The sequence below is a fragment of the Pieris rapae genome, chromosome 6 (genome assembly GCF_905147795.1).
Source record: "Pieris rapae chromosome 6, ilPieRapa1.1, whole genome shotgun sequence".
Classification (NCBI taxonomy): domain Eukaryota; kingdom Metazoa; phylum Arthropoda; class Insecta; order Lepidoptera; family Pieridae; genus Pieris; species Pieris rapae.
The window spans coordinates 3,701,898-3,716,823 of NC_059514.1; the positions used below are offsets into that span (position 1 = coordinate 3,701,898).

At 35.0% G+C, this 14,926-nt stretch overlaps 2 protein-coding genes across 2 annotated transcripts in view; both read right to left on the reverse strand.

Annotated features, from left to right (window-relative positions):
- The window catches only part of LOC110995717 (protein unc-79 homolog), a 41,843-nt gene extending 32,937 nt beyond the window's left edge, over positions 1-8,906 (reverse strand). The window contains exons 1-10 of the mRNA XM_045628648.1: positions 8,666-8,906; positions 8,493-8,597; positions 7,098-7,217; positions 6,341-6,502; positions 4,898-5,068; positions 4,425-4,517; positions 3,215-3,400; positions 2,072-2,231; positions 1,463-1,535; positions 737-819 (exon numbers count right to left, since the gene is read on the reverse strand). Of these exons, the coding sequence (XP_045484604.1) occupies positions 737-819; positions 1,463-1,535; positions 2,072-2,231; positions 3,215-3,400; positions 4,425-4,517; positions 4,898-5,068; positions 6,341-6,502; positions 7,098-7,217; positions 8,493-8,550 (1,106 nt within the window). The 5' untranslated portion in view covers positions 8,551-8,597; positions 8,666-8,906. The remainder of the gene's footprint in view (positions 1-736; positions 820-1,462; positions 1,536-2,071; positions 2,232-3,214; positions 3,401-4,424; positions 4,518-4,897; positions 5,069-6,340; positions 6,503-7,097; positions 7,218-8,492; positions 8,598-8,665) is intronic.
- Positions 8,907-9,972: 1,066 nt separating this feature from the next.
- LOC110995724 (transient receptor potential channel pyrexia) lies at positions 9,973-13,184 on the reverse strand. Its single transcript, XM_022263017.2, has one exon. It carries the CDS (start codon positions 13,119-13,121, stop codon positions 10,209-10,211), a length of 2,913 nt encoding a protein of 970 aa, XP_022118709.2. The 5' UTR covers positions 13,122-13,184; the 3' UTR covers positions 9,973-10,208.
- Positions 13,185-14,926: the final 1,742 nt, after the last annotated feature.

Here is a 14,926-nt window from a genome sequence, read left to right on the forward strand (position 1 = left end):
CGATTCTTACGACATTGTAACATATGCTTACAATAATATGTGCTCCATATGAAATTAAGTATAAGGCGATGTTGGAGCGGGTGCAAAATTACTGAGGCACAAGTATCTTAGGATGTACAGTGTGTACCCTTTTAATCCACTCATGAATCCAAATTTATTTATTCCTTTCTTTCGGTTCTGTGGGCTACAACGAGCTAAGAGTACGCCAAGAATTCGCGCTACTTACTACTACTTACTAATATAAATACCTTTACTTACACATACTTCACAAAATGATTACATGGCAAAGACAGTTATTCGGCAGTACTTCAGTACCTTACCTTCAATGTACCTGAAGGGTACGTCAGAAATCGTCATCGTCCACTGTTAGGTACTTCATGGGCCCATAGGACTAACCTTCTGAAAAGGGCACTATGATTCGGTGTATTAATTTAGTTCACGAATACATAGGTCAACGGACCTTTTTCCATTGCCGGTTGAGTTAACTAGTAAAAGTTCTATTATTTGTTAGTGCCCATAGTAGTAGTTAATTAAATTTTCTTTTTACAATATAATTGATAGCTTAATTAACTAATAAAATTCGTAAATATCAGAGTTTATTACTAGATTGGTCATGTCAATCAAAAATGTGTATTACGTACAAATATAAATCGTCATAACCGCCAGGACTAATCGTACGTGTCTTAATAGCGTAGACTATAAATAGATAAAACGTATACCTCGATATATCGATTACCTGATAGGATGATTTCCGTTGTAACTCGCGCATTCGTTTGAGAAACAAATGGAATATGCTGCTTTGTCTGTTGATCTGCAATTCTACAAATTAAATAAATATTTTATTAAGAACTGCGACTGGCGAAAATTAACAAGGATAAAAACTGATTTTAATTGAGTTAATTCTCTATGATTTTAACTTCTGGAAAAATTAATTAATAAAATGTTTTAATTATTTTATTAATTCGTATTTAATTTGATTATCAATGCTAAAACCATAAATGGCCTTTACTCCACATGTTACTATGATTATGTTTTTCCGTGCAAAATACTTGCGTCTCACTTATACTCTGATTTTTAATTCCGTAGAATTCTGACAGCTATCATTTTTTGACATTTCAGAGATGACAAACCTTTTTGGCCGGGCAGATTTTTCAATTGCAATAGGAATGTGAACATCGTCCATACATACATTTTATTTGTTAGTGAATATATCCATTTCATTAGGTTCTTTGCTTCATATTAAAAGCGGTTTTACTACTAGTGATAATTACGTCCCTTTTAAAATACGCACAAGTATAGATACCATCTTATTTTACTAAAAAGTGTTTACTAAACCAGTGATGCCAGCTGAATGATAAAATAAAGTAATTAAAGTTTATTTATTTTCATTTATTTAAATTTTATTATTTTCATTTAGTTATATTTCCTCAAACACACAAATTATATTACATTAATATATTACCTTATTCTCGCACACCATGGAGACTTGCTGTTGCGGATGCAGTATATCAAAGAATCTTTGATTTGGGTGTTCCCTATAAATAAAAATATTTTGTTTTAATAGAGCTATTTTGGCCATAAAAAATACAAAAAATATCTGTGTTTTTGTTTTAACTGCAGAAATGTATAATCTATTTATGTAAAATAAAATAGCACTTTGTCGGGTTGAAAGTGTTTTCGCTGCCATTGGTTAATAACACTTAACCAATGGCAGCGAATGCTAGCGTGCCTTTTTTTTTTTAAGGAATCTCGCTGTTGGCCTTAAGGGCCTTTACAGCTCAGCACGGGCTGTTTGGCGAGCTTAGCTCAGCCAATAGCTTAGCTCAGCCGCTAGCGTGCCACACTGAGGCCTTTCTTTTATAGTAAGCGGGTGGGGATTGAAACCACCTACTGCTTTCTGTTCAGTTTCTGCTTATAATATGTTTTTTAAAATTATTTGTTATATAAACTATCCCAACGCATTTATATACAGGCAGAATTTTAGAAATTCATAATTATAAAACGCGTTTTAATCCTCAACACATATTATTGTGAATTATACATATCTGATTAAAATACTACAATAACTAACCGATGTATCTCATTAGCGCACTCGATGCAAAGGTACAATGGCGGCGGCGTGTCAGAAGCAAACGTCACGCTGATGCAATGATCGTAGCACACTTTGGCTGCTTCTGCGCATCCCGCGTTGGGACACATGTCACGCTGGCATAGGAACGCCACCAGGTCATCTGAAGAATTGGCGTTAACTGATTCCCATATGCACCCTTTATGAGTAGTCAATACATAATAGCACAGCGCAAAATTAACTAATAAAGCAGAGATCTATGAATGCGCGTGAGTTTGTTTATTTTAGAAGAAATATGTGCGCTGTTGAGTGATTTTGCTATTTTATGTTTTTGATTAAGTTTTTGTTATTTATACTAACGTAAAGTACGTTAGTATGAATTCACCTTAATCTTGATTCTCCAAGACTTTTATAGGCAGTGAATACTCAAGCCTATATTTATCAAAAGGTTATTTTTTACTTGCTGTTTTGTTATTATATTATTTATCACATCTGTTATATTAACAATAAGCATTTTTATTAAATTATTGATGTCGCTACTGTGGGCCCGGAATCGATTACAAAATTAAATAAAATTTTATTAATCTAGATATGTTCACATTAAAATGTAAAAAGCAGGGTAAAATAAATTATAATAAAAATAAACTTACAGAACATTACGCTTCACAGGTTCACACCATCTACTACACATCTAAAGCTAAAAACAAATTAAATTGTAAAAACATCCAATACATTTTCTTTAACGAAAAATTATGGACAGACTATAGAAATTAACTACCATAATTTAAAAAAAAGTTTTCAGTCAAAAAAAAAATAAGTCTTAACAAATAATGATTAATATATGTATATACTTTGTAAATATCAAACATACATACTTTTTTTAAATTTATGGTAGATATACTGAAAAATTACATTTGAATTAAAGTCCAGCCTCATAAACATACTATAATAGTGTATTATCTAAACAGTAGTAGTAGTAATTTTCCGCGTTTTATATATGTGTGTAAACATATTTATAAGGTATGTAACCTCCTCGAATTTGATATATCAATTACACTAGACTAAAAGAAAAAAACATACAGTATGTTTATGCATACCCTTTTTTTTAATAAAGCAACATCTTATAAATAATCGTTAAAAACTCACTGGAAAACTTGCACAGCAGCCCCTTCCTGTCAAAAAGCTTCGCATCAAACGGTGGCCAGTAGTAGAAGAGTAATTTGGCTGCAGACAAACGCGCCCCGCAAGTGCCGTACGCGATCACACATAGTACGTCCTTTACTACCGACTGCTTCATTGACATAAGGCATTCTAGGAGTTGGCAGTGGTGGGCTGAAATCATTAATATAAATTAAAAAAAAAATTATTGTAAAATTTATTGGCTTTATGGTTTAGGACCTTTACCATAAAACCCCTAACGGGCCATTCAAGTATATCTATACTTGAACGAACTTCGAAGTCAAGCATAGACAACGTGTAGGTAATATGGGTAAAAAAGTAATTAATTACTGTTACAAAATCACTATGTAAGAAAATCAAATCAAAAAGCGAGTGCCTATTATAGTTTCAATTAAAATAGTATCTAAATATATTCGTTATATATTTAGATATAATTATATATGGGGTGTCTATGGGCTGCGATGACTGCCATTTTGGGCGTGACGCGGGCTCGTTTGCCCCCTATTATATGTATATGAAAAAAAAAATATAATTTTTATTGTTAATAAAATCCTAAATCACCCGCACTCGTGATATTTTAATCTGTATTGTAATGGCGTCTTTGGGCTTGCATACTTTGCAATAAAATTCTAGGATAACTTCTCATCACTACATATTATTATAAAACAAAGTCGCTTTCTCTGTCCCTTTGTCCCTTTGTATGCTTAAATCTTTGAAAAAACGAAACGGATTTTGATGCGGTTTTTTTAATAGATAGAGTGATTCAAGAGTAATTTATATGTATAATAACATCCATTAAATAGTGGAGAAGTACTGTTATTTTTGAGGTTTCTAATGTGATGTCGTAAATAATTACATTTTTTCCGCTTACATTGCAAACGCAGGCTGAACCCTACGAGTTTTATGAAAATAATGCACTAAGTACACATTGAAAAGGTCTACAGAAAAGTCCGTGATGGTATATGTCTATCTCTTATGGATAACCCACATTTTTATACACAACGTTCACAGATTTTCTGTAGTGTATTTAGTATCAGCATTCTTTAATAGAACAAAGTATTTGCTAATTCATACAGCTTCTTTTAGTCATGTTTCTGATAGGACAAGAGCAATATAAATTATAAAGGGCTAAAAAATATTTTATTCCTGCACTTTATTTTAATTAAATTAGGGTTACCAGGGTTAGTAGAGTGCTGAAAGACCATCATGATAACAGCTCCCACAGACTGTGACGCCTCGCTTTCTTCTTCCATGCCAGCGTAGCGTCGTGCTATGGAATATAACACGGCAATCTATTGTTTGTTGATTTTTCTATATATATCTAAATGTATAAAACAAACATACAAATAAACCAGTGGTGCTTTAACATTTTTAGGTCTAGGCCTCAGATTTCTGTGAACATGAAACAGATTTTCATGATCATTTGTAAATCTAATAGACAAGTATGTCAGGCTTCCTGTGCCTGACACACGCCGTCGAATTAAGGCAAGCCAATTTCTTCACGATGTTTTCCTTCAGCGATCGAGTTGAATGTTCAACGCGCACAATACAGAAAGTTCATTGGGGCAGGGGATCAAATCTACAACCTCAGGGATGAGAGTCTATACACTAAGCCAACATTGCTCATTGCTACGAAGAAAGATTACTTACTTATTGTAAATGGTAGTATATAATAACACAGCAAATGCAATATATCCTGGTGAAGGTTGGCAGGGAACATGGCGAAGCAGTAGGCCACTAAATATGGGAGATTGTCGATCATGTCATACTCAAGGAACGGCATCAGGCAACCCAGGCATTGGAGGACAGCTTGGCCGAACGCTGAAATATCTTAATATATATATTTCTTGTGTGCGTGTGTATGTGACTGAACTCCTCCTAAACGACTGGACCAATTTTGATGAAATTTTTTGTGTGTGTTCGTGGAGATTCGAGAATGGTTTAGATTCACAATTTTGTCCGCTGGACAATGTTTTTTTTAATTAATTAGTAGTTGTTGATTTTGGAATGTTTTACATTGGATCCGATAGACGGCGCTACCATCGCACTGTCAAATTTTAAATAATATTCGAATTTTAATTTTAGTCTGTCCCGACGGTTAGCGCTGCGATCAAATTAAAAAAAAGTTTTGTTATCATTGTGTTATTGTAGACCATGTGCTGGATCGTTAGACATTGTCATAACATTTGAATTTTTGTTTTCATCAAAATGGTCCAGAATGTTTTAGCTTATTAAAAAAAGTTTGAAATTTTCAAATTAAAGACGTATAGACAGGACAACGTCTGTCGGATCCGCTAGTATTTATATAATTATTGCTTTGAAAAAATTATAATCAATGAATGAGCTATTTAAAGTCTAGAAATAAAACTGTGTTTGGTCAACGCTTCTATCCATTTAGGGGCCCCTTTCTTTATAATAAAATTTCCCAATCTATGGATTCTGAAATATTCAGACTATCCAGATACAAACTCATATCACATATAAATTACGTTAGCTAAATTGGATTTCGGCCTTACAACTGATCTTCGCATAACTTTGATGTTCAAAAAATTAACACAGACAGCGCACGATCATAATAACTCTTTTACACTCTCAAACACATGCACACACACATCGATTCGCACACTCACACATTCAATCATACTTAATGTGAGAAGACAGTTGTAACACTAAAATTACTTTTTTTAAAACTGTTAGAAACATGTATCATGTACTACGGAATAATTTTAATCTAGTTGCCCAAAACTCAGGAATTCCCTAGTGTGGGGACTAGCGATATATGAATGTTGTCACAACCCTTTTGACATAAAAAAAGTTTTTATTATTATTATTCCATAGTAAGTGATTGGCTATGATTGATATAACAAGTACCCAATAATGTTATTTTAATTCGTAAATTTACTTTCTGAGACCCCAATGAGATCGAAAAGTTTGATTTCGATTCACGGCTCCATAATAAATGTTTTGGATTAATAGGCACAGAAATTAGAATCAACGTTATTTTTTTAAATATTATTACTTACAGACAAGGAATTATACAGATATCAAATAAGACTTAAGTATACTTAGAAAAATAATATTATGATAGTATACCTTGGACACCATACTGCAAATGTGGTGCTGAATCAACTAGCTGGGAGATCGCATTGAACAGCCCCTTGTAATCCAAATTAGGGTACAGGCCCATACGTTCTGCATCATTATCCGCATCTCTCATCATTTCGAGAGGTGACTTCGGCACATCTTTCAGTACACCTGGTATATATTAATTTACTTAATTACATTAATGTAACATGAATATTCTAAATAGTTAAGTAGTAGCCTGATATTTGATAGTGCCTATATTAATTTATTTTGTAGCAGCTATTACAACTCTAATTCAATAGAAAAAAAATACATCAAACATCATGTTTGCTCAAAGGTTTTTTTTTTATTCGGATCAACATTTTTGTATGATATATTTTTTTTAAATCGGCAAGGCAGCTCATTTTTATTGAGAGGCCACAGAGATATGGCATAGCTCTTTTTGGTCCCACCGATACTTGAACCTGAGATCTCGTGTAAGTCGAACATTCTAGCCAATAGACCAATATTTGTACCCACCAGGCACGACCTGGAGCAACAGATCATAAATGACTATAAAGGCCTATAGGACATGTTAAGAAAGCGCAGACAGTGCCTGGAACGGCTCTTCGAAAAACTTATTAAATATCTGAAGAAGGCAAGATCAAAATGCTATGGCATTGGATGGCATCTGCGGCAGTTTTACTTTTATAGACACAAACATTTATTTCACAATTAGTAGCTATATATCAATACTCATATACTTGCTTAGAAATAAAATACTTACTGAGCAATGTCTGCGAGAAGTATTTAACAGTATTCGCTATGTCAATACCAGATGGTAGCGGCTGAATGTTGTGCATCAGACGAAGTTGGCAGTCATAAAGGCTGCGGATCTTCGCAGTGACTGTGAATAACTCTAGGTTACTTTGATTGTTGGTTCCTTTATATAAATATACATGCAAACTAATAAGAAATATCTAAAAATATTACACAAACTTTAATGAAACCGGTAATTTGTAACCATTAGCAAAGGAGCTGGTAATATTGTCATTTATCTATTGAATGTGAAACTTCTATTCTATAAACATGCGATGGGAATCACACAAAAGTATGTCTTTGTGAGTGATACTCAATGCCAGTCCCCAGTTTGCCGTTTGGTGACCTTGGATTTAAAATAATATTTTGTCTAAACAACAAGCATGCTATAATTGTATTAACGCAACTATTGGAAAACTACCAAGCAAGGATCTTTTATTAAAATTTGATGAATATGAAAGAAGATTTAATTATTAATATGTACTAAAGGGATAATGAATTTCAGTACTTGATCAAATATGCACATGCACAACTCAATGTTTTATCACTTTCTTGTATATTAAAATTAGCAATCATTACTAATATGTAAATTTTTATGTACATATTAATAGCGATAACTGTTTAGTACAAAGATAATTAAAGTGGGGGTATTTGAATATATTATCATATAAACATGCATATATCATTTCTGTTCAAGAATAAACAACTTGGTCTTGTTGATTTAGCCAATGTTATTCCTAAGTTACCTTCTGTTATCTAAATAAACTATAATAATATATTGTATAAGAATGTATGTAAGTGCAACATTGGTGCAGTGAATTGATTATGTAATAATGATAAAGTAAGAAATCTTTTCAAACTAGCCTTGCGCCTGCATCAAAAGAAAGGTGAGCAGATCGGATACTTACAAAATATAACATACATATTAGTAATTATTGATGACTTGTTCTGCACTAAATCTTTAAAACCTATTTACTTTAACCATCTCTACACTTGTCTGTAAACACATAAAAATAACAATGGTACATAGGGTATAACACCACATAGAAAACGACACCAATCTTTAACACTGAAGTCTGCATTCGGTCCTGTACACCATACAACATTAATAGAATTGCCATCAATACTAAAAATATTTTAAATTTTGAAATATGTTCAATTTAAAATGATTAAAGAAATGCATTAGGGTACTTAATCATAAGAGTAAAAGATTTGTCTACAAAGAGTGGGATAAGACAATCTATCCTAGACAGTTGGATGGCAAGACTAGAAGAAGGGTGAGACAGACATGTAAGGGCCACTCGCGAAGCGTGCCACAGGGCTGAGGGTGCAACAACAAAATAGCTCGATTGAACGAGCTCACCTTTCTGATTCAGAGGCTCCAAGGCAAGCTGCATTTCGTATGGCTGGGTGGTCTGCATTAGGAACACATAAAAAGCTTTCACTACGCAAAATGCCGCAGCGAACTCTGAAAAATGAAATGCGTTAGTCATGCATGCAATTTAATTGAGCTTCAAAGAGTTATTATGGTCTTACAGGCAGCCGCCCGTGTCCCCATGTTAATCAGTTGAATCTTGAAACTTCCCTGCATTTGTCCTGAGTGACACTCGCGGACGGAAACAACTAATCGATAAACCCGATACGAGTTCAAATTAGGCTAGCGCGGTTAGCTGGGCGAAAGAGATAAGACCTAGTCTAGATTTTCCATTCTCTTCAGTTTATCGATCCTTTTCCACATTATAGTCAGTAAACCTGTCCACTTAGTTTATAATTGCGCGCGCAATTCTTGATCCTGATTCCTGGTCAACTGTCAAATCATAAATGAAAGGCCAAATCTGTTTTTTTAATTAACTCAAAGGAATAAGGATAAGCCAAAGTGTTTCGTCGTTCTTTGTTACTACTGTAACACCAAATGTAATATTACTTAAATACATTTTCATTATATTAAACGATGTTTAAATATTAGATTTTTATGTACCTAATAATTAGGTTTGAAACACTTTGGCTTATCCTTATTCCTTTGAGTTAATTAAAAAAACAGAACATGAATTATTCATGTATATAAATATTATTTAACATTCTATGAAATGCTAAAAATACATATTATGGTATATCAAAGACAATATGGAAAGCTGTAATTCTCATAGTTATAACACATTTTAACGACGAATATCATAAGTTGCACAAAATAAAAACAATGTTGTGTGGTTTTATGAAATTTTCACACTATAGAATTTTTGAAATTTGAAACGAGCGCCTTTACTTTATCCCTACTCCGCGGCCGACCGTCACGCGACATGCGCCACAACCAAAAAGTTTGAGACGATGTAATAACAGTTTCACTTTAAAAATACCTTAATATTCGAAATGTTAATGAAACCATAGATGTCGCTTAAAAAATTCGTGTCTTATTATACAAATATAGAAGTTGACAGAGATGGCATTAAATTCTAAAGAAAATTTTCTGTGCGTAACCACTCACCAATAACTTGCATCATTATAAAGCTATATTAGATCTGCGTAACTGTAACTATCATGTGTATCCTAAGACATCTTTACTAAACCCCAAGATCGACCTTTTCTTAGATGACATTAAGAAATTCTCAAAAGCGTTATTTAATTCATTTTTGATATTTATAATTTTTATTTTTTTATTTTATCCTTATAGTGTACTTAAATTTACTTTTGTGTAATAATAGCGTACTTTTGATACATGGTAATGATTATAGATAGGTTATTGTTTACATTTTTGCTTGTGTGCTAAATTACAGTTGACATTTAAATTATATAATAATAATTCAAAATGAGCACGAAAATAAAACAACATATTTAAAAATGCTTTATTCATAAAATAGTCTAAATATCACAATAACAATAATTAAATAGTAAATCTACAAACTTTACATATAGGATCACAGAACGCGTTAACCGCTCTTATTTTCGATATGTACAGTGCAAAATATCACGTTCCATATTAAGTTCGCAACGGTCCACAATAGATTTTTAAACGAACGACAATGCTCGCTATAGTTTATTGACTTGTACCGTTGGCATTGAAAATAAACGGCCTATTATATCATCAACGATCCATAGCACCGGCCAACGCCTGTTGTATCACAAGCTGTTGGGCGTTTATTAGTTTTTTCAACTCTCTTACTTCCTGCGTCAGTTGACGTACATTTTCCGAGGTTTCATCCAGCCGCGCCTGCATACTTCCCAATCCAGAAGAATAACCGTATTCTCGATAGCTTGAGTCATTGTTGTTCTCATACTTTTTGAAACATGAATATGCCCCGGTAGTAGATCCGTTTGATGAAATGGTATGTCCATACTGCTTCCTCATTTTAGCTATATCGTAAGCCGCCATCATTATATCTCTTGGTAGCCGTTTCTCGCTTGGATTTAAAGGTTTTACGCTCAATACAACTCTGTACGCTTGAGGGGATACAAGTGCGGAAGAATGGAGAATTTTTAAAAGGCATTTGGGTAAATATCCATTAAATAAGGCTAATTCCATGTACGATATCAGTTTAGTTTGCCGCACGAGCTTAGAGAGCCCTGCGGTCTTTCGTAGACCTTGAATGTCGTGAACAGCTATACCAACCAGAAGGTTCATCAGAACTACTGTGACAAACATAAGAAATAAAACATATGTTATTTGCGCAGAAAATTCTAATAATACAGGCGGATCATTTCCATCCGGTTCGTTCAGTAATAAATCTAAATTAAGTTCTCCAATCATCATTGTTAACACGGTTATAAAGCCCATAAAAGGGTTGGCAAACGATGAAGAGTCTGGAAATATTACGCAGAAACTTATTGTGAAGCCAATAAGTATGCATGAGTAAGCCATCAGCAGTTTTGCAAATTCCTTTTGTACTTTTTGATACATAGCTACATAAGTCCCGAAGACTGGTAACTGGCCGATCATCATCATCAGATTAGTCCACCCAGCTAGAACAGCAAAAGCTCCAACATGGTTCTGCCATGTATACGTGATATTAGTATAAATGTAAGAAATCAAAAACACGCTAATGATCACGAACCATTCTATCATATTTTCCGATTGCATAAGGTACTGTTTGACTGTCGAATATCCAGCTATGCCGTAAACTTTCCTAAATATTTCGAATATTGTTATCCCGGCTAATACCCACCACTGCATTTCTATAACAAAGGGATTTTTTCTAAGCAAGTCGCCAAGAATTGATTGTTTCTGACATAACTCTTGTTCTTGAATTGTCTCTTCCATGTCCTTGCTACCATTATAACAGTTATGTGCAAGTGCTGTCAAAACATAAAGCGTAAGACATAAAACAAATATAAAGCTCAGAAAAAGTCGTGCAACATAATATTTTCTTATCTTCTCCCACTTTATATATAGAAATGCCGAACATAGTGGATGCAGTAGGACTTCCTTTTGGCCTTCATCAACAAAGGTGTTAAGATAGCTTATTTCCCTCGGATAACAATGTTGTAATATGCTGCGAAAGTCAAGTTCAAGTTCAACTTCTCGATTACTCGTCTGTGAGTGGTGTAATGTAATAGCGCAGTCCAATTTCCTTGTTATCATAGCCAGTGACGCAGGCGTCTTTCGAGCGATCACATTAAGTGCGGAGTTTCCCTTTTTAGATCGCGTTGTCACATCAGCTCCATGGTAAATTAGTGTTTCAACACAAGCGGATAATCCGTCAAGAGCAGCGAGGTGTAAGGGCGTAAAGCCGTACTCGTCTTTCTGGTTAACATTTGCTCCCCAGCTAATTAAGGTTTCGATTATATCACAAGCACTATCTGATTTTCCTATAGCGGCGTGAAGCGGAGTTCGCTTATCGAAATCCATGGCATTTGGATCAGCGTTGCCTTTTCTTAACAACGACTCCACACATTCTAAACTAGCAGATCTAGCTGCGAGATGTAAAGCTGTAAAGCCTCGATGATTCTTAAGGCTGGCATCTGCACCCTTTGTAAGGAGAAAATCCACACAATCGATAAATCCTCCATCAGCGGCTAAGTGTAATGCTGTAGACTCTCGATCGCCAACTCTAGTCCTAACATTCGCATCAGCACCAGATGTGTCTAGCAGTATAATGAGGCATTGTATCATGCCCAAATCAGCTGCTAAATGTATAGCATTAGTTCCACCAGGCTCAATCTGATTGACATTGACTCCGTGAGATATAAATAACTTTAAACATTCCACAGAGTTAGCCCGTACAGCGCAATGTAACAATCCGCCTTCGCAGTTTACGTACTTAACAACAGCATGGACAGACGCACCTTTACTGATTAGTAAATTAGCCACTTGCACAGAATTACCGAATGCAGCACAGTGGAGGGGTACAAAACATCTTGGCATGTAATTAGGATCCACTCCACAAGTTATGAGATAATTGGCGCAATCCGTAGATCCACTAAACGCCGCCGCGTGCAGGGGAGATAGTCCCAGAGCGTCGAAGTGTAATGGGTCTGCCCCAGCTTCAACCAATTGCGTTAATAGCGGACTTAATTTAAGAAACGCTGCCCAAAATAGACACACGTTCCTTTCTGCTTCAGAGGCCGTTGCAAAGATATTTACAGCCAGTTCAGATGTGATCACGCCTGATTCCAATTCGTCAAGTAATCTCAGTCGTCCGCCGACAGTGCGCATCTGTTCATAAGCGCTCTGACGTATCGAGTCCCCACAGATATGCGCAGTTAAATCCAAGGGCGGTTCTTCGAAGCTGTCGTACATATTAGGTGCACTTTCAGCTGGAGGTGATGATCCAGCAAGGACATATTCGAGGTGTCCCATGGAAGGATAGGCTCTTTCAAGGGATTCTTCATCTGCTGGAGCGTTCTGGGTTCTTGGCGGTGGAGCAAGAATCCTGGAAGGTCGCTGGCGACGCTCCATATCGCGAGGGAGGGACCTGTGAGCGACATCGAGCTCTTCTGGGTGTGGGGAGCGGCGAGAGCGAAACCACCGCCTGGGAAGCAAGCTGCGCGATGTGGGCATGCGGGCGTTCTGTGCGGGACTGACTCCTGCACAACCATTGTGTGGTAATTGCTGATCAGATGAATCGTGCGCACCTTCATTGTTAAGCTCTAAACTCACTGTCTTGAATTTTTTTTTCGACGTACTTTGATACTTATCCTAATTCTTTATTGAATATGCAGTATGTTGTAGAAGTTGTAGTAATCGTGAATAATAGTTACATAATAATACATAAAAATAGGTAGCGGATACTTTACCGATTATTTTTTTAAATATCTTCGATATAGTTGTTTAATTTGTATTCTTATGCAAAAAATCCCTTAATTCCTAATTTAATCAAAGCGCTCTTATAATAAATACGTACACTGTGTATAACTAGCTTTATGGAGAATCAAATGGATTAACAATGGTTGGTCGAGACGTTTGTTATGTCTACTTTTTGCTTATGTTGAGTGTTTACTGTTTTTCAACGTGTTTTATAAATAGCAATTACCTAGTATGATATTTTAAATAATTTTAATATTTCCGTAATAAGTCCTTATCTTAAGGTAAAACCTGCAGCATTTGATGCAATAAATATGCCATTTACAAATCTTTATTAGAATATACTTACATAAATTTAAAATTCTATATAGATACATAATATAGATCGTTCGTACCTAAAAAAGGGGAGGGGGTGGGGGGTTGAGGGGGGGGGGGCTGCGATGGCGTGACGCACCGGGTGTCACCTTTTTTGGGGTAAAACCCACCCGATCTCTCAACTTTAAGAACAATGTACCTACAAACAAAAAAAAACATAAAATATTATATAGCATAAAAAATTATTTTTCAAGAATTCCTCCATAGCACACTAGCTCAACTCTATGTAGAATTCGGAGATTCTCGCAAAAGCCTGACGATGTCGTGGGGGATTCCCCGTCCCATACTCGCGATCTTTTAATAAATGTTCTTTATCATATAAAATTGATTGCTTTTTACTTTCGACACCAGCAACTGATAAACACACAAAACAAATGATACCTCTGGCTTACTGGTATATAAACAGCTCGCCACGGGACAATGTCCTCGGTGTCTATAGCACAGTTTTTGTTGATTAGGTTGTTTAAAAGTAAGATGCTAGTATTGAAATAAATAGAAATCGGCTCTTTTTTGGTTCGATTTATCTTGCTATAGTATTTATTTTGAGAAGTCGCTAAATATTTAGTTAAATTACCTACTGTCTAGTGGATGTGGGATTTGCGTTCCCAAGACCTTGAACTGGTATTGTAACGTTACGAATTGATTACAATAATGTATGGAAATTCAATCGATTGAAATGCTTGTCCAATTCAATTGTAAAGGCTTCCTGCCCTTTCACAAAGCCAGACAAATTTAAAGTAATTCCACCATAACTTTTTATATCGAATTAGTAGCTATAGGTAAGTAAGCGTTATTTAAATAAGATAATACATAGGAGAACACAGGTGCTATTATTGACCGGATACAAGGGAGGGTAACCTGGACTACAGTACCGGAGATTTGAGAAAAAAAATCCGATTATTAAACACTAGTAAACGACTATTTATGGTTTTTTCTGTATTTTTTCAGTCATTTTACCATTATCTTTGTACAAACATAAGTGTAAGTAATTTTTCTTAAATATTATCAATAGTGTTTGTTAAATAGGTACTAAGAGAATCTAGTTCGTTTCACAATAAAGTATTGATTAAAAAACTCGACCGAAATAATTTGTTTTTCCCCATTGTTGCCCGGAGCCACCTGACCTCTAAATTCATTCATCATTCCATACGAACCATGTTTACAACATAGTTCATAATATAAGCTAT